At 42.7% G+C, this 19724-nt stretch overlaps 1 protein-coding gene across 5 annotated transcripts; it reads left to right on the top strand.

Annotated features, from left to right (window-relative positions):
* Positions 1 to 4311: 4311 nt before the first annotated feature.
* LOC124128891 lies at positions 4312 to 14737 on the top strand. 5 transcript variants are annotated; one of them, XM_048394403.1, is made up of 9 exons: positions 4312 to 4426; positions 4671 to 4773; positions 7427 to 7455; positions 9240 to 9263; positions 9724 to 9747; positions 10450 to 10473; positions 11254 to 11277; positions 11775 to 11801; positions 14103 to 14737. In XM_048394403.1, exons 1-9 carry the CDS (start codon positions 4327 to 4329, stop codon positions 14171 to 14173), a joined length of 426 nt encoding a protein of 141 aa, XP_048250360.1. In that variant the 5' UTR covers positions 4312 to 4326; the 3' UTR covers positions 14174 to 14737. The 5 variants fall into 5 exon arrangements, with proteins under 5 accessions (XP_048250360.1, XP_048250361.1, XP_048250362.1 ...); XM_048394404.1 differs by lacking the exon at positions 9724 to 9747; XM_048394405.1 differs by lacking the exon at positions 10450 to 10473.
* The last annotated feature ends 4987 nt before the right edge of the window (positions 14738 to 19724 follow it).

Raw genomic sequence — 19724 nt, 5'->3', positions numbered from 1 at the left:
ACACGATGTACGGCTTTTCCATTGGACGAGAGGTCGGTCACATGACCGTGAAATTGACGTTCATAAGTGTATGAACGACACAATTTGACGTTCATACGTTTTTCACGAGACCGTGTTCTTTAAATGACGTAAACACTGACGGACTACTTCCACATTCCTGGGGAAACCCCTGGGAATTCCCTAGCACGAAAACACACATAAGCGTTCTTTCTGATCATTTAGAACCTTTATTCTTGGTCTCAGCGTTTCAGTATACATTGAGAAATGTCAGAGAGCGTGACTGCATGATTGTTCACGAATATCCTCGCTGCGGCCTATCCTAATGAACAAACGATGAAATGCACATCTGAACTATCGTAGTATCGACTCGATCCGTACCATGGCTGACATTGACCGTCTCCAGCAATCTATGAAGTTACCTTAGTGTCTGTTTGACGCATCTTTATTCACCTTTCAATGATCGGCCAGTTGATCAATGATGACGTACACATGTAACCGCCACACGTTCATTAACAACTTCGGAAATCTCTCCCGTCACGTTTATCGTGTCGGCCATTTTGACGTCTTGTACTTGATGTTAATGTATTACGACGCGCTGTCAATGTGACTGACTTACTGAGGTAGTTCTTTACAGACCTTTCTCATCTAATGAGAATATGATGTGAACACATGTGCTGCTTAAGATGTTGCTGAAGAGCAAGTTGTGCATCCATACGCCCATGTCACCTCTCTTTTTGAGGAGCTATTTTACTCCGCGATATAGCTGGTTGTTGTATGGCTGTCAGTGTAAACATGAAGTCACGCGTATGTAAATGTGTTTAGATCTTGGCCTACATCCTTTGAGGTAAGAAATTGTGATGAAAAATGTATAAGAATTGACTTTCACTTTGTGTGAGTTCACTGGAGTATGAACCTTCATAGAGTGAGGGCAAAACTGTATGAACGTCGGAGCTTGCGACAAGAATTGCATACAAGAGAGAGATTATGAGTTGAATAAATAATACCAACAGAAGGATGATACTGTAACAACATGATGGACAGAGGTTGCAGAACACATGATGAGGAATCCCAAAAAAAAGGATTAGAAAAACATATATAGATGGGTTATTGCTCAATGAGTTTCTAATAGGTGAATGTGGACTGCTTTCTTTTAGTGAAGTCATGGAGGTTGTTGGAGAGGATTTGACGTTGTCCCAGTTGATGTTGTGATTGGGGCAGTTGCTGATATGGTCCGAGATGGCTGATTCACTCTCTGATTTGATGGTTGAAGTTTTGTGCTCTTTGATTCTGGTGAGGTTTAACGTCGCGTCCAAGATTATTGCACTTATATAGCACGTGCATGCATGTATGTGGCTGCTTGTACTAGTCCGGACTGATGCCGATTTATCGTGCTAGCTCACTGAGATACCATGCCGCAGTTTAACACGAATACCCCACTCAGACACAGTATACTGACTGCGAACGACCAGTCCTTGTTTTAGTCCCTTAATGCCGAGCGCCAGACAGGTCAACAAAAAGTACCATATTCTAACGTCTGGGTATGACGCGGCCGGAGATCGAACCCCGGACCTTCCGCTCTCCGGGCGGACGCTCTACAACTAGGCCACGGGAGCGGTCTCTTTGATTCTGGTGTTTGATGGGGCGGGATGTTTCACCTTCGTGTTCTGTTGGTAGAACACTAATGTTAAATGCGAAACCTGTAGTCAACTGCAAATGTATTTTTCGATCGTTTTGATGATCTTATAAAATTTCGTATTTGCAAGAACTTAATTTCGTACAGATGCAAATTTCATTCTTAGAAAAAAATTTCCACATAAACAAGAATACAAATGTTAGTTTACAATGAATCACCATTTCGACAGAAATGAAAGCTGCTTTGGTGCCAGTTACGGGACAGGGTCATATAAAAACTCAACGTTTACGCCATGAGATTCATCGGGGTTGACATCATATCATCGTCACAATAGTAATAAATTAGCTTACAGTAACTACTTTTACTCTTCTACACCACATAGTGTGTCGAGATCAGTTATATTTGTTCATTTATGTTTCTGCATTAAAAAAAACAATAATATGTATTGAGGCGAGCCCTACTAAAAAACAGCTGAAAATAGCGGTCCCTTATGCAACGTCTGAAAGGTCATTCTCATGTCTTTGGAGACGGAAAACACGCCTTAGAAGTACCATGACCCAGCAGCGTCTCAACATCATCATGCTCTTGCATATTCACAAAGGGATACGGACAATTCCAAGCCATCTAAACATGCAAACCAGGGACGCTGTACCTTCTTTGGTGGCTTTGTACAGAAACTGTCGGAACTAACCCATACTGCGACGAGTGATTGAGTGAGTGAGTATGGTTTTACGCCGCTTTTAGCAATATTCCAGCAATATTACGGCGGGGGACACCAGAAATGGGCTTCACACATTGTACCCATGTCGGGAATCGAACCCGGGTCTTCGGCGTGACGAGCGAACGCTTTAACCACTAGGCTACCCGACCGCCCCGTGATCATATGAACTTGGTTGGACTCTTCTTGAACACACAATTGAAACATGTTTCCTCACCACCATATAGTTTACTGGAAAGTTTTTGTATTTTGATGTCATCACCAAACTTCACATGCTGCCTAAGGTATGACAATTTACAGGTGCTGAACGCAGCTCACTATTCACAACTGTTTCACCTTTATAACTAGCTAGGGAGACATAAATCTTCTCAAACACACGTTGTCGTTTGTGTTTAACTTTGAATCTCTAAACTATTGTTGCAAAATGGCTGTCCATTCGTATTTAAAATCTACCTAAATTAGACGATTTGGACCATAAGACAATACAATAGCTGTTGTGTACCCCCCCCCAACACCCCCCCCCCCCCCCCCCCCCCCCCCCCCCCCCCACACACACCCTGGTAACAGTAAGCAAGAGATGTGCCCCCATCCGCGGTCACAAATATTTTTATTTTGCCTCCCACCCTCCCCCAGTCCTCGACACTTGTTGACAATTTTATTCATTTGACTTATTTGCTTGGGAATTTCCCGAAAAATCGTTTATCTGTATGGTTGACATGTAACCAAGAGACAAAAGAATGTCGGGGTAAAAGATCGATTGACCTAGATTTGTTGTCTTGTGGTAGTGACCCCTTGGAAAATGGACATACCGGGTTACAATTCATATATGTTGGTTGTAAGAGGTGTCTTGAATCATGTGCAATAGGTACAAGCTCGGCGACCTGGTTGGTAGCATTTCATCGTACCACGATTGATAGTTGCTCATGATATCAACCATTGGACTATTTACAAGCCACCCGAATAAACTAGAAATAAACACAAAAACATGACATGTTTTGAGATGGTGGATGTTCTGCAAATTGTACTTGGCCATTTTGTTTCCAGTTTAGACCACCTTCAAAACACAAGACCAATTTACCAAATATTGTACAAAAATATTACCATAATTGCTCTTCGGAAATTACATTGAACAAACCTGTGTGAGCTTTGCTCCTGCTACGTGGTAGCATCAAAACACACACAACCAACTCCTTCAAACGATGTTGTCTGGTACTTAAAGAAGAATTTAACTTCATGACAAATAACAATTTAAGACGAGCTTCCTCATTTCCACATATTTTGCAGAGTACGGTAGTCATGGAAAGTGCATACCTTGTACACAGACCTATTGAAACACGAAATCATCTACGTAATATAAGCAGACACAAAACGGAAACATTCTTCTTGATCAATCAAACATAATGCCGTGCATTGTTGGCCAGGCGGTCTAAAACCTGCGTCCAAGAATCGTGGGTTCGAATCCAAGATGCGCCTTGCCTACGAATTTCATGGGTTTCATCTATAACTGGAATAGTGTTCAAAGCGGCATGACACACAGTTCACTCTATATAAAAGTACCGGTGCCGTCACTTGCTTATACTCTTTGGGTTACACATCGTAAAGGAAGGTTCAAATTGATATTTTGATATAGGCTGAATGTATATTTAAATATTGATTTGTGAATCGATCATCAATCAAGTTTCATCTGTGGATAGATACTCATTGTTTTGTTATCATGTTTCCATGGGAGCGGTAAACATACCCGCTATCAAGCGTTACTGTGGACAATGACAGTCGGACGAACCGCACTCACGAAAAGGGGTGTTGAATACAAATATTCAGATTTGGAAGGAAGTTTGACGACTTGAAGAAGCGATATAATACTAACAATATCAAATACCAAAATAGACCGACAGGATGTGTTGGTACGTAGATGGCCTACACACTGACTCATACAAACTTTATACTTATTGACGAAAGTCCCCCATTTTAATAAATGAAACAGCCCAAGCACCATTTAAAGGACGGACCTCCCCCTCCAAGTGTTGAAAAGGGGAAGATCGGAGGACGATCACAGAGGAAATTTAGTTACACAGGTAGGTTGTTATTGAACATTAACATTAACATTATTGTTGGTTAAAACGAATTACTGTCAGCGTTAGGGAGAAACATTTAGTTTGCAAAGATAAATGGTTAAGGTATTGTAAATGGATTTATTTGCTTTAAAACATCAGACATAACCTTGAAGGTCTTTATGACAAATTGTGCGTTATATGATCTGGAAAATGTATTTACCATTAATGACGAGTTGAATCTAAATTCCGTGTTTCGTTTTTACAGGATTCTTCTTTCAATTAAGAACTGACAATGCGAGCCATGATTCCGCTGTTGGTGGTGTTAGTCGGTGTCTTGGTGTTGAGGACAGGTGCAGATTCATCTTCAGGTGAGGGCGCATTCGTGACCAACTCGTGTTATTCCGGGACAAGCCGAATAGCGACTCGTGCCTCTCTCGGGGCCATTTATGCGACCGGGTTCCGTCTTAGCGCAAACGGGCATACCTAAAACAATTGTCAATTCGTTGCGTAATGGTTCACATATATTTCCCCATATATTATATGTATTTCAGATGTAATTTAAAGCACATCGGGACGAGCGGAATTATACAGTATGATTGAACACATTTAACTGTGTCTTTGGTATATTTTTAGATGCAAGACATATATGTAAAAACAAAACTTATTTCTGAGGGATTCTTTGACGAAGAACTTGAAATCATACGCGCATTCTGATTAGTTTGTCGTATTTTCGCACATAACATTCATCGATAGGGGGATGAGTCTTCTTGCAGGTTACGGAAAGGGGCGAGTGGTAACGAATGTCGTGCCTCTCTCGGGGCCATTTATTTTTGCGACTGGGTTCCGTCTAAGCGCAAACGGGCATAGCTAAACAATTGTCAACTCGATGCGTAATGATTCACGTACATTTCCTCCATATATCACATATATTCCTGATGCTACTGAAAACACTTTGGGTATTACATTTAACTGTATGTAGGGTATATTTTTAAATGCATACATATGTTAAATCTAAAATTATTCATGGGGGATTATTTGACCGAAGTACTTGAAGTCATACGCGCATTCTGATTGGTTTATCGTATTTTCGCACATAACATTCATCGATGAGGGACGAGTCCTCTTGTAGGTTACGGAAAGGGGCGAGTGGTGACGAATGGTAAGGGCGGTGTGAAGTTCACCATTATCAGTATTCTGTCAACTGGTTGCCATTGTCCACCAAAATGAACTCCCTGCCTAGTTTACCAAATTAACATCACGACAATCATCTATGTAAGAGAAACTTTATTTTGAAGAATGGAATAGTATCTCGTGAGTGTTTAACCCCACTTTGAACATTATTTTAATTATGTCATGTCATAGTACCTTAACCACGTGATGTGTTCATGTTATCAACCACTGGTTTCCTGGGCCGAGACTCGATTATGTACTGACCGCTGTGGTGTAACAGGAATATTGTTAATTGTGGAGTAAACAACATAAGTAATTAAGCATAATTTTACATTAAAAATATAGAAATTTAGAAATCTAGCTCGCTATACAAAATGCGTACCTAAAGCGAGAGGGGGCACGGGTGGCCCAGTCGTCTAAGGCGCCGCGATTCGCTGTGCAGAGTTGCGTCCCTTGGACACGCCTGAAACCTATGATTGTGGGTTCGAATCACGGTTCGCCCCGATTATGTTTCTAGGTTTGTCAGCACCATACCCGTGCTCGTGAGTTTCACCGAAGTGGTAAACATCTGAGATCTGCATCACTTCGGGATTTCCTCCCACATTAAGCTGACAAGCCGTGATATAACTGGAATACTGTTAAAAACGGCGTTAAATCCAACTCACTCACCTAAAGCGAGATCGTGCTTTGCACCCTTGACTTCAAATGTCAAAACCCAGGTTGATGTAGGACAATTTCTACGATATTATAACATAGGTAGATGTTGGTGTTATTCATCAAATACTGTTTGGTTTAAGTGTGTGAGAATGGTTTAACGCCGCTTTTAGCAATATTCCATCAATATCACCAGAAATGGGCTTCACACAATTAACCCATGCGGGGATTTGAACCGGGTCTTCGGCGTAGCGCGCTTAAACCCTCACCACTTGACTACCCCACCGCTCCTCGGTTTAAGTCTTCACGAAGGCATCCATTGATAATCTAAACGAAGCTTGTTCCGTGAGACTCGTAAGTTTGACTGAAGAGTGAGTGAACAAAGTTTTACGTCGCTTGTAGAAATACCCAAGCAATACCACGGCGGGGGACACCAGAAATAAGTTTCACATTTTGTACCCATATCGGCCCTTTCGGCATTCGTGACCAACTCGTGTTATTCCGGGACAAGCTACGGAAAGGGGCGAGTGGTGACGAATAGCCCTTTCGGTTGACGAGTTGACGCTTTTACCATAAGGCTAAGCCACCGCACCTCTTTGACAATAGGGGAGGCAACTCACAGTTGTAACTGCATTCTAGCTGTGTTAACTTGTACTCATAGATATATACAAGAGAGGTGTTTAAACAGATCGTGACCGGACGTCGCACAAATTATGACGCCATTAAAATGATCGCAAAGTTATTATGACCTACGGACTTGCGACATCTCTCTGGGGTGAGTGAGTGAGTTGGGTTTAACACCGTTTTTAACAGTATTCCAGTCAAAGCATGGCGTGTCAGCTTAATGTCGGAAGAAAGCCCGAAGTGATGCAGGTCTCAGACGTTTACCACTTCGGTGAAACCCACGAGCACGGGTATGGTGCTGACAAACCTAGAAACATAGGTTTCTGGTGAGCCCAAGGGACGCAACTCTTCACAGCGAATCGCGGCGCCTTAGACGCCTGGGCCACCCGTGCCTCCACAACCCTCTGGAACTAAATGGGCGTTGGGCAGGCTTGCGCTACATCTCAACTGACTGATTGGGCAGAATTAATTGCCCTATTTCGTGGTTCACACTATTGACCATCTGTTTATTTGTTTGAGGATTGCAGTTTCCAGGAAAGCAGATTTTCATGATATGAATTTCTTCTGTTGCAGCGCCATCAGCAGCAGCAGCAGCAGCATCAGTAAGTATATAACAAGAGCATGTACAAACGGAAACATGCTGATATTGATATTCAGTGGGAGCTGTATCGCACATCTTAACAGGGTTCCAATAAAATAATAATATAATATAATTGAGCGGATATGTTTATTGATGTTTTTTTTCTTTTCGACAATGGCTTTAATTAAGAACAAACGTTTATAAGCACATCACAAAAAATATATGAAACTTTTCGTTATACTTTGTAAACATTCATTTAAGATGAGGCTCTAATTCGTACTTAGCCTTGAGAAAAACGCGCATTTGACGTTTGCCATAGATACATGGATGGGTTGGTTGGTTGGCTGGTAAGCCGCACTCAGCAATATTCCAGCTATATGACGGCGGTCTTTAAATAATCGAGTCTGGACCAGACAATCCAGCGATTGACATCATGAGCATCGATCCACGCAATTGGGTTCAATGACATGCATCAACCAAGTCAGCGAGCCTGACCACACGATCCCCTTAGTCGCCTTTTACGACAAGCATAGTCACCTTTTACGGCAAGCATGGGTTGCTGCCGACCTATTCTACCCTGGATCTTCACGGGTCACATGGATGGGAGTGTCCCTGGGAACACTAGAGCCATGCCGCCGTTGGTGCCGGCTGAAGAGTGTGGTCAAACTTTGTGTCTTATGCCGATAGTTTCACCGTGTCCGATCATTATAATTGCCCATGGAATGAACACAGATAATACATAAAACCTTGACCCCGTTTGGTGTCGAATGCGTCATCCCTTGTCGAAACAAGTGGAAAATGTCACAGCCAAAACAGTTTATAAATAGACAATCTCACCCGTTTTTCTTTTGATATGCAAATATCAGCGAGTGTTGAGGGTTTTTATTCATCATCCAATATCATTCTTAAATCGAAATACACCAAAAAAATATACAGTGATGTATAATAGCGATATCTACAATGTAGATATCGCGTGGGTGAGATCAAGCGATATCTACAATATCGCGTGGGTGAGATCAAGCGATATCTACAATATCGCGTGGATGAGATCAAGCGATATCTACAATATCGCGTGGATGAGATCAAGCGATATCGACGACTGTGGGAACCAGTTTTGGATGATAACATAACTATAGTGGACAAGGAAATGATTGCTTTGTCTAACCAGCACGTTATAGGAAATTATAGGGTAAACTGGAACACAACTTAGCATGAGCTATACATATAACCAAAGGCATAAACCATGTCCTACCCGTTTCCGCGATATAGGTACATGCCTCAGTACGTTCGTCATGGATGAATGGATGTTAGGGTTGCGGGAAAGACTATATCCCAAGTATCCTTTGTAAAAGTGAGTGAGTGAGTATGGGTTTACGCCGCTTTTAGCAATATTCCAGCAATATCACGGCGGGGGACACCACAAATGGGCTTTGTCGGGAATCGAACGCGGATCTTCGGCGTGACGAACGAACGCTTTAACCACTTGGCTACCCGACCGCCCCTCCTTTGTAAAAGACAACTGAAGAGAACGGTCATGATCTGTGACTTTGCTAATCACGTGTCTGCGCATCCTGATGGTGTGGACCGTTGCTCATGATATCAGTCACTTGTTTTGTCAAATGCAGACACGTTTATGTAGAAGCTGCCGTGATGTAGCTGGACCATTGCTGACTGCGGCGATAAATAACATGAATACCATCGGCTTCACACGTACTGGGTGTGTGAACTGTGACTTAAAATGTAGTTTTGCAGAAATATGTGTCATTTGTGAAAGCTAACCCTTATTGAAGCTTTTCTTTCCTTCAGGGACCTGCAAAACCGGGACCGACTGTGAGTGTATACATGTACCTATGTTTGCTTCCAGTTGGTTTGTTCAGATGCTGCTAAAAACGAAAACTATTTGTTAAAAAAATTCCTTGACTGGTCATGACATGAATGCAATATTTCGTTTAGGGAATGTTATACATAGAGGTAGAGGTTATCTACAATAACAACATCCCTGTGTAACTGATTGTCCTCTATGCTCGTCCTTCTATCTTCCCCTTTTCGACGCTTGGACGGGACGTACGTCCTTTATATATGGTGTTTGGCCTGTTTATTTAAAACAAATTGCAATAAGTTTTAAAGTTTGCATGAGTCACGGTCCAGAGCATCTACGTACCATCAGATCTTGCCGGTCTTTTCAGAAAGCTTGTATGCTTAGTATTATAGTGAAGCATAGTAAGTGGTGTTACACATATATGTGTCAGTTTTGAAAGCTGTCCTTGACTCAATCTTTTATTTCCTTCAGGGAGCTGCAGGACCGGGACCGTCTGTGAGTGTATACCGATGTTTGCTTCCAGTTGCTTTGTTTAGATGCTGCCTAAAACGAAAACTATATGTTAAATATAAACCTTGACTGGGCATGACATGAATGTAATTTTTCGTTTAGGGAAAGTTATACATAGAGGTTAACCATGACACATGAGTGAGTGAGTGAGTGAGTGAGTGAGTGAGTGAGTGAGTGAGTGAGTGAGTGAGTGATAAGAGATCTACAATAACAACAACTGATTGTCCTCTATGATTGTCATTTTATCTTCCCCTTTTTGACGCTTGAACGGGACGTATGCCATTTATACGTGGTACTTGGCCTGTTGAAAATGGCAATAAGTATTAAAGTTTGCATGAGTCACTTAGTCTGTCTTACAGACCCTGATACAAATAAATCAACTACAGCCCATGCAAGTCTATAGTATTTGGCAAGTCTAGATTACTGCACGAAAATGAAGAGAATCACTGGGCTCCCTTTTTATTATATTTTTATTAAGATAACTGAACAACTGGTTTTTTTGTACGATATGTTCATTTCAGAGACTATATGTTAGTCTATGAGTCACTGTCCAGAGCATTTACGTACCATCAGATCTTTTCAGAAAGCTTGTTTGCTTAGTATTATACTGAAGCATAGTAAGTGGTGTTGCAGATATATGTGTCAGTTTTGAAAGCTATCCCTAACGCAATCTTTTCTTTCCTTCAGGGACCTGCAGCACTGGGACCGTCTGTGAGTGTATACCGATGTTTGCTTCCAGTTGCTTTGTTTAGATGCTGCCTAAAACGAAAACTATTTGTTAAATATAAACCTTGACTGGGCATGACATGAATGTAATTTTTCGTTTAGAGAAAGTTATACAAAATAGTTAACCATGACACATTAGTGAGTGAGTGAGTGAGTGAGTGAGTGAGTGAGTGGGTGGGTGGGTGAGTGAGTGAGTGAGTGAGTGAGTGAGTGAGTGAGTGAGTGAGTGAGTGAGTGAGTGGGATTGAGTGGGATTGAGTGAGTGAGTGAGTATGGTTTTACTCCGTTTTAGCAATATCCCGGCAATATCACGGCGGGGGACACCAGAAATGGGCTTCACACATTGTACTCATGTCGGGAATCGAACCCGGGTCTTCGGCGGGACGAGAGAACACTTTACCCACTAAGCTACCCGACCGCCCCGACATATTAGTTGATGAATGAATGATAAGAGATCTTCAATAACAACATCCCTGTGTAACTGATTGTCCTCTATGCTCGTCCTTCCACCTTCCCCTTTTCGACGCTTGGACGGGACGTCCGTCCTTTATATATGTTTGGCCTGTTTTTGTTTTAAAAATAAATTGCAATAAGTATTAAAGTTTGCATGAGTCACGGTCCAGAGCATCTACGTACCATCAGATCTTGCCGGTCTTTTCAGAAAGCTTGTTTGCTTAGTATTATACTGAAGCATAGTAAGTGGTGTTGCAGATATATGTGTCAGTTTTGAAAGCTATCCCTTATTGAACCTTTTCTTTCCTTCAGGGACCTGCAGGACCGGGACCGTCTGTGAGTGTATACCGATGTTTGCTTCCAGTTGCTTTGTTTAGATGCTGCCTAAAAAGAAAACTATTTGTTAAATATAAACCTTGACTGGTCATGACATGAATGCAATATTTCGTTTAGGGAAAGTTATACATAATAGTTAATCATGACACATTAGTGAGTGAGTGAGTGAGTGAGTGAGTGATAAGAGATCTTCAATAACAACATCCCTGTGTAACTGATTGTCCTCTATGCTCGTCCTTCTATCTTCCCCTTTTCGACGCTTGGACGGGACGTACGTCCTTTATATATGGTGTTTGGCCTGTTTATTTAAAACAAATTGCAATAAGTTTTAAAGTTTGCATGAGTCACGGTCCAGAGCATCTACGTACCATCAGATCTTGCCGGTCTTTTCAGAAAGCTTGTATGCTTAGTATTATAGTGAAGCATAGTACGTGGTGTTACACATGTATGTGTCAATTTTGAAAGCTGTCCTTGACTCAATCTTTTATTTCCTTCAGGGAGCTCCAAAAGCAGCACCATACAACGTAAGTACATATTCAGAATGTTCCAAAGTCGCCCTCCATTTTGTGGAGATGGTGTAACATTTCATACTCTACTGACAAAACTTTCATGAACAGTATTTTGTACTATGATGAGTGAGTGAGTGAGTGAGTATGGTTTTACGCCGCCTTTAGCAATATTCCAGCAATATCACGGCGGGGGACACCAGAAATGGGCTTCACACATTGTACTGTACTATGATGAATGTGAGGATGGATTAATAGTGAGCAGGTGGATAGGTAGATGATGGATTGGTGGGGATGGGCAGATGGATGGCTAAAGGGTTGGAAGGATGGATGATGGATGGATTGCGTATTAATGGATGGGCGGGTAGAGGGATGAATAGATAGGGGGGATGGATGGATGGGAAGATGGATGGCTACGGGGTTGGAAGGATGGATGATGGTTGGATTGCGTATTAATGGATGGGCGGGTAGAGGGATGAATAGATAGGGGGGATGGATGGATGGGAAGATGGATGGCTACGGGGTTGGAAGGATGGATGATGGATGATTTTGTATTAATGGATGGGCGGGTAGAGGGATAAATGGATAGGGGTGGAGGGATGGATGGGCAGATGGATGTAAAGAAGCTGGATGAGAGGAAGGATGAGTGGATGGACGGATGGGTGATTGATTGACTGCTGGATGAATAGATGGATAGTGTAATAATGGATGGGCGGGTGGAGGGATGGATGAGATGATGGGGGTATGGATGACGGATGAGATTAATGGTGTATTGATGATTGACAGCATATAAATGGATGGGCGGGTGGGGGATGGATGGAATGATGGTGTATGGATGATGGATGGGATAAAGGATGAATGGATGGGTGATGAATGGACTGATGGATGAATAGATGGATAGTGTATTAATGCGTGAGCGGGTGAAAGTATGGCTAGGAGGATGGGTGTATGGATGATGGATTGATACCGTGGATCACCGGATAGAGGGATAGATGGGATGATTGATGTATAGATGATGGATGGGATGAAGGCTGAATGGATGGACGGATGGGTGTTGGATGGACTGATGGATGAACAGATTGATAGTGTATTATAATGGATCACCGGGTAGAGGGATAGATGGGAGGATGCGTGTATGGATGATGGATGGACGGATGGGTGATGGATGGATGTATAGATGATGGATGGACGGATGGGTGATGGATGGACTGATGGATGTATAGATGATGGATGGACGGATGGATGTATAGATGATGGATGGACGGATGGGTGATGGATGGACTGATGGATGTATAGATGATGGATGGACGGATTGGTGATGGATGTATAGATGATGGATGGACGGATGGATGTATATATGATGGATGGACGGATGGGTGATGGATGGACTGATGGATGTATAGATGATGGATGGACTGATGGATGAACAGTTGGATAGTGTATTAATGGATGGGCGGGTGGAGGGATGGGTGGGATGATGAGTGTATGGATGATGGATGAATGGATGGGCGGATGGAGGGATAAGTGGATGGGTGATGGATGGACTGATGGATGTATAGATGATGGATGACTGATGGGTGAATAGATGGATAGTGGATTAATGGATGGGCGGGTGGAGGGATGAGTGGATGGGTGTATGGATGGACTGATGGATGAATAGATGGATAGTGTATTAATGGATGGGCGGGTTTGAGGGGTGAGTGGATGGGTGTATGGACGGATGGGTGATGGATGGACTGATGGATGAACAGTTGGATAGTGTATTAATGGATGGGCGGGTGGAGGGATGAGTGGATGAGTGGATGGGTGTATGGATGATGGATGGGATTATGGGAGTATGGATGACGGATGGACCGATGGATGAATGGATGGGCGGAAGGAGGGATGAGTGGATTGGTGATGGATGGACTGATGGGTGAATAGATGGATAGTGGATTAATGGATGGGCGGGTGGAGGGATGGATAGGAGGATGGCTGATGGGTTGGATTATGGGAATATGGATGACGGATGGACTGATGGGTGAATGGATGGGCGGATGGAGGAATGAGTGGATGGGTGATGGATGGGAGGATGGGTGTATGGATGATGGATGGGAGGATGGGTTTACGGATGATCGATGGACTGATGGATGAATGGAAGTGCGGATGGACGGATGTGTGGATGAGTTCACAGGGGTAATAATGTCACCTGCTTTTGACATAGGTAGCGTGGTGTCTTCTTATAAATTAACACAAAATATAGACAATTAGAATTTGAAATAAAAACAAAGTGAAATTACTAGGAAAACAATAATGTATTAAATATATTAAACGTTTCAGGGCACTGCCAGCGCTGTGACGTCATCGACCTTCGGGATAGTGCTATCCGTTGTGGGCGTGGCCACCGTTAGACAAGTGCTGTAGACTGTCCTCCTGACCAACGTCATCTGTCCAAGGAGAATACTTATCACACAAAAGGGAACGTCAGAATTGTATAAATGTATTATTAAGTGACATTTCACCACCTAGAAGTTCTTATTTACACAGTTACTCTCAGGACGATAACGTGTCTTTGTTCATATCTTTAAAATATTCATGTTCTTTGAGGATTTAATTTTGGTAGTACTTCCCTAGTGACATAAACCCTGGCAAATTGACGTCACACTGTCTCCATTTTCTACCTATTTCCATACCTTCCTGTTCTAAATTGTACATGATTAAGAATTCCAACGAAGCCATTGCTACTTGTCTCCCCACTAAGACAAACTACCATGTGTTTTGATCAGTGAGTTTATAAGTAGCCGTTCTGTGGCAATGACTTGGGTTCGCGTGATCACATGTTGTAATGTAGGGATTGACAGATTGTAGTTTATGATGTTAGCGTAGCATCTGAAATGACTTTGCTAAAAAACACTGTTTCTGTTCTGAAATACACAAAAATAATTTTGCAATAAAACACTGTTTCCGATCTTTAATATATGTTGTTTGGTAATACGAGTGAGTGAGTGAGTGAGTGAGTGAGTGAGTGAGTGAGTGAGTGAGGCAATATCTCGGCGGGGGACACCAAAAATCGGTTTCACACATTGAACCCATGTGGGGAATCGAACCCGGGTCTTCGGCGGTGACGAGCGAACGCTTTAACAACTAGGCTACCCGACCGCTCCGAGTGAGTTAGTGAGTGTTTATCACAATACCGTGCTCGTGTGTTTCACCAAAGTGATACGACCTACATCACTTCGGGCTTTCCTCACACATCAAGCTGATACCCCGTGATATAACTGATAAATTATTCGAAGCCACATCAAACCAAACTCACTTATTTAATATAGTACGAAAGCAGGAGAGGGCGGGGGTCGTAGACCTTTGTGAAATACACGAGCGTGAGTACACGTATGGTGCTTCCAAACCACGGATGTAGTTAGGGCGGATCCTGTCATACTCAAGAAACACAACTCTGCATGGCGAAGACCTCACATTTCAATCGACATTCACTGACTACAGAGAGTATACGCGGTGCGATTAAGCATGAGATACGTGTGAATATGTTCATATAACCAGTCTGTGGTGTGTGGGAAGCACAACGCCATACAACCTCAGAGTGAGTGAGTTAGGTTTAACGCCGCTTTTAACAATATTCCATTTACATCACGGCGTGTCAGCTTAATGTGGGAGGAAATCCCGAAGTGATGCAGGCCCGGCCCCAGACGTTTACCACTTCTGTGAAACCCACAAGCACGAGTATGGTGCTGACAAACCTAGACCCATGATCGGAGCGAACCGGGATTCGAACCCACAATTATAGGTTTCTGGCGTGCCCAAGGGACGCAACTCTGCACAGCGAATCGCGGCGCCTTAGACGACTTGGTCACCCGTGCCCCTGACAACCTCAAACGTGTACACCAAGATCATGGATATAGTGATGACAATGTATAAACTAAAAGGAACAAACAAACAACATAGTTAGAATATGTCTTGATAGATGAGACTGTAGGAATTACATATAAATATGATTTGAACGAAATATACCATTGGGAGCGTACACGTTGACTCATTAGTAACGGTAAACTGTTTTGAAAGTCTACCCGCGGGATGCCGGGTAGGAATTTGTCCCAAGCAACACATACTGGTCATACGAGTCGAATGAACGTAGGGGGTGGTCTGGCTGGGTGACTTGGTGGATTGCGTGTCATCGTACCCTGACGGCGGGGGACTTTGTTCATGATATCAATCACTAGAGTGTCTGTTCCAGACACGATTACTTACAGGCTGCTGTCCTATTGCTGGAATGTCTGTTATTTTTAATGGCCTATCAGCACTTTAGTTACCTAATTTTGCATTACATTCCTCCATCATCCTCTAGACTCTAAGTTCCTTTCAGTATTCGACAGAACAGTCTTCATATCTATGGATACCGGTGATTTAGTGCTGTAAGACGCTGTAATTAGCTTAGCAGAGTTGCATCCTTTCCCAATGCCAGGAACTGCTGAAAACGGGGTTAGCCTTTTGAATTCGTCCCTTTATGAAGCGTTGTATTTTTAAAGTTCTGCTTCAGTGTCAAAGATATCGGTATGGATGGGGTGGGAACGGACGACTCAGTGGCCTTCTTTTCGACAGAGCTGTAACTACATTGGAACATACAAATAACCCTGTTACTTCTTTATTAATGATAAACTTTTTTAATAAACATTTAAGATAGGGTCTCCTTCAGTTTGATATAATTTAAATAACAAGGACATACATAGATATCAGTTTATGTATTTATTATCTGAACATTATAACAAATTGGTCCATTGTTGTATGTCATAGTTGTCAATTCGACAAATGTTAAATTTAGATGTAGTACATGTGTAGTGAAAATATTTTATAAATACCTGTACTAACTGAGTTTAATAAAACACACTAGAAACAAAGGTTATTATTTAAAAGATGTTTTTTTTAAGAGTGCCTCAAAATGAACGTGGCACGATAAAGTGGTCCGTTTCATTCGAAGGTTCTTGTGACATTAAAAAACAAACAGAAGCAGTCAAAAGATTGAACTGTCGTGGTTGGTCTCCATCAAATGGAGACAACAATGTCTGAAGGTGACGCGCAACAATCCATGAAGAGCGCTCCTGTCATATACACGTGCGTTGTGTCATGCGATGGGATCCACAGACAAGTTCACAGTCAGTTGCGAGTGTGTCCACTTAGTGACACTAAACGTTGAATAGAGGCATGGGGAGTGCCATTCTATATCTGAAGAAGGATCAACGGACGTTCCTGCAACGTTGTAGGAGGAACTGGAAGACGTCGCAAACGTCGTTCCGTTTCATCCCAGACGTGTCTGATTGGTGACACATCTGATGCAGGCCAGGGTAACATTAACATTGCTCTGAGACTGATACTGATGCACAACCCTTGCAACATTCTGTTGTGGAATCTCAGCATTCCAATTCCACATAGTAGCAATCTTTTGAGTCACCACCTCTGGCACGAAAGCCTTCAAGAACAGTGACATAACGCTCACCTCGACGCATGTAGACACGTGATATTAGTGAAGAGGACCCTTTTCCCCAGATGTGCTGTCACCGCAAGCGTTTTCTGCCGTCTGACGTCGACGTTGACCTTTCTGTCGTCAGGGTTGGACGTCTGGCTGGGTGCCTGGCATGGAAGTCGTACATTTGTAGATGGCGTAGGCGTCGTCGATCTGATCTCAGAGACACGCCCCTGTTACCAAGGACGTTGTGGGCTGCTTTGTGGAGCCTGTGGTTTAAATCTGTATGTCATGGCGGGGTTGTTCTGATACGGGTGTTCGCGGTCAGTGCCATATGTTGTTCATGTGTGAGATACTTATAGAATACTAAACGAGCTGCCGTGTAGTACCAATTTTATGAAACGAGTGAATAGTTCTGGTATCAGATACCAGAACTATTTTACGAGTTTCATAAAATTGGTACTACACGGGAGCGAGTTTAGTATTTTATTTATTACTCGTCATTTGTACCTACGTAAAAATCAGCTGATTGACTCCGTACGTCGCATCCCGAGTTCAAATCAGGTCATGCGTATGAATACAAAGTCATGTAAATAGTCATCGTCAAGTGCATCTATAATATCACAATTTTAGCAATTCCAATGGAGAAAACACCCGAACGCTCTTTTTTTCCACAATAAATCTACTTTAATGAACTTCCTGCGAAACTTCGAAACTGCGGTAATGTTTCGAAAACAATAACAAAACAAGTTTATTCGTTGACAAGGCCAAGGTCACAACGTCACATGACCGCAGGCAGAGGGATTCCCCCGATGACAGTCTGTTTTCAAACTTTCTATCACTGGCGATTCATGTCTGATTACATGTCACTGCTATGGTTTAGAAAATTTACATTTATCACAGAATTGGTGATTGCACGGCAAAGATAGAGCTGAGTGTGCGAGACTGGCTATCTGTCACATTGAAAGTTTGGGATGGAGCAGAGACGGTCGACGGTTGGCAAGTCGGAACACAGAGCAGTGATTGTGAAGTGCAAGAATCACTAGGCCTGTCAATCAATGTACTGATGTGTTTGTGCTGCTCTTCAGAAATTTGTGAATAGTTATTGACACTCTGCACATTTCTATGGCCACTGATTTGCATTATCTGAGTAGGTGGAACATTTTTCTCAGAAAGAGTTTGGACCAGATACTTTCGGGCGGAATGATTCGTCAACCGTTTGGTAGATTCAAGTTTTGCATTCGCTGCCATGCGTTTCATTATGGACCCAAGCTTGTTGATGCCAACAGGTTGTCGCTTAAACCAAGGATGTGTCGGAGCGGGAGCAGTTTTAGAATTTGTTGCCAAGTAGAAAGGCGCGTCATGGCCACTGAAACCAGTTGGTCTAAGGTTAGCATAGCGCTTATACGCAAGGACGGGGCAGCGATTGTCACCTGTCGCCCAAGCTTTCGGCGTGACAGTCCGAACATCCCGGATATTTACACCAGTGCGTGTTTTGGTTTGCCGCTCAGCAAACTGCAGGTATTCCATTCCATTTCCATCTTGATTCAACATCACGTCTCCCCAGTGCATATTTCTATGGGGAGTAACGCTACGCAGTCCAAAATGTGTCGTGTTGTGCCACCAAAGTGTATTCAAAATGGACTCGGGAGTTTCGAGACCTAATTCCCCGGATTTCCATAATGTGTCAATGTCGTTCTGACTTAATGACTGCGCACGCATAGGTAAGTTTCCGAGACCTTCTTGTTTTAGAATTTTTTGTTTGGTTTTCAGTACCTCCCTGACGTGTGTAAACTCTAAATCGTGCATAATTGATTTCCCGTAAAATTTTGTTTTGAGGTGCCTGTCTATACTGGCAATCATCCCCGTCAAACTTGTGGGCTCATAATCGGACCCGTCTCCCTTTTTGACGTTCATAAAGAATTTGCATAAAAGTTTACAAAGTTCATGGGCAGGAATGGCTTCTAGTTGTCTGAAGTCATTCTGCTCGTGCATGAATCTAGTGATGATTTTCATGTCATACGCGGTCTTCCTGGAAGCGTTGACATTCTGATTTGTTGCAATGAAATTCGCAATTTCGGAATCGTCACAGTAGGTTGGCGGAACAGGTATTTCATCCCCCTTTAGAGGCACGGGCACAATATCAAAAAAGTCATCTTTGAATAGATCATTAAGATCGAACAAACTGTTGTCATTATCAACAATGGTGGGTGGGGGTAACATGGCCGAAACTGTCTCCGGAATTCGTTGCGTTCGATAGCGAGGTACCTGTTTCATGGAACCATCATCCAGTTTAACGTTGAACATGCTGTATGTCCCTAATGGTTGAACAACCGATAGCACCTCTCTCTTCAGCTGACCATCAATTTTGACACAATCGTTTACTTTTATAGCTTCGGTTGCCATTGTGATAGGATTATTCACTTGACGATAGATTCATCGTCTGCTATATGTTCTTTAATTTTCATGTCGTTTATTATTTCTAAGTA

This window comes from Haliotis rufescens, unplaced genomic scaffold, assembly GCF_023055435.1.
Source record: "Haliotis rufescens isolate VD_foot unplaced genomic scaffold, xgHalRufe1.0.p SCAF_13, whole genome shotgun sequence".
NCBI classification, from domain to species: Eukaryota; Metazoa; Mollusca; class Gastropoda; order Lepetellida; family Haliotidae; genus Haliotis; species Haliotis rufescens.
This window is presented reverse-complemented; position numbering and strand designations above follow the sequence as displayed.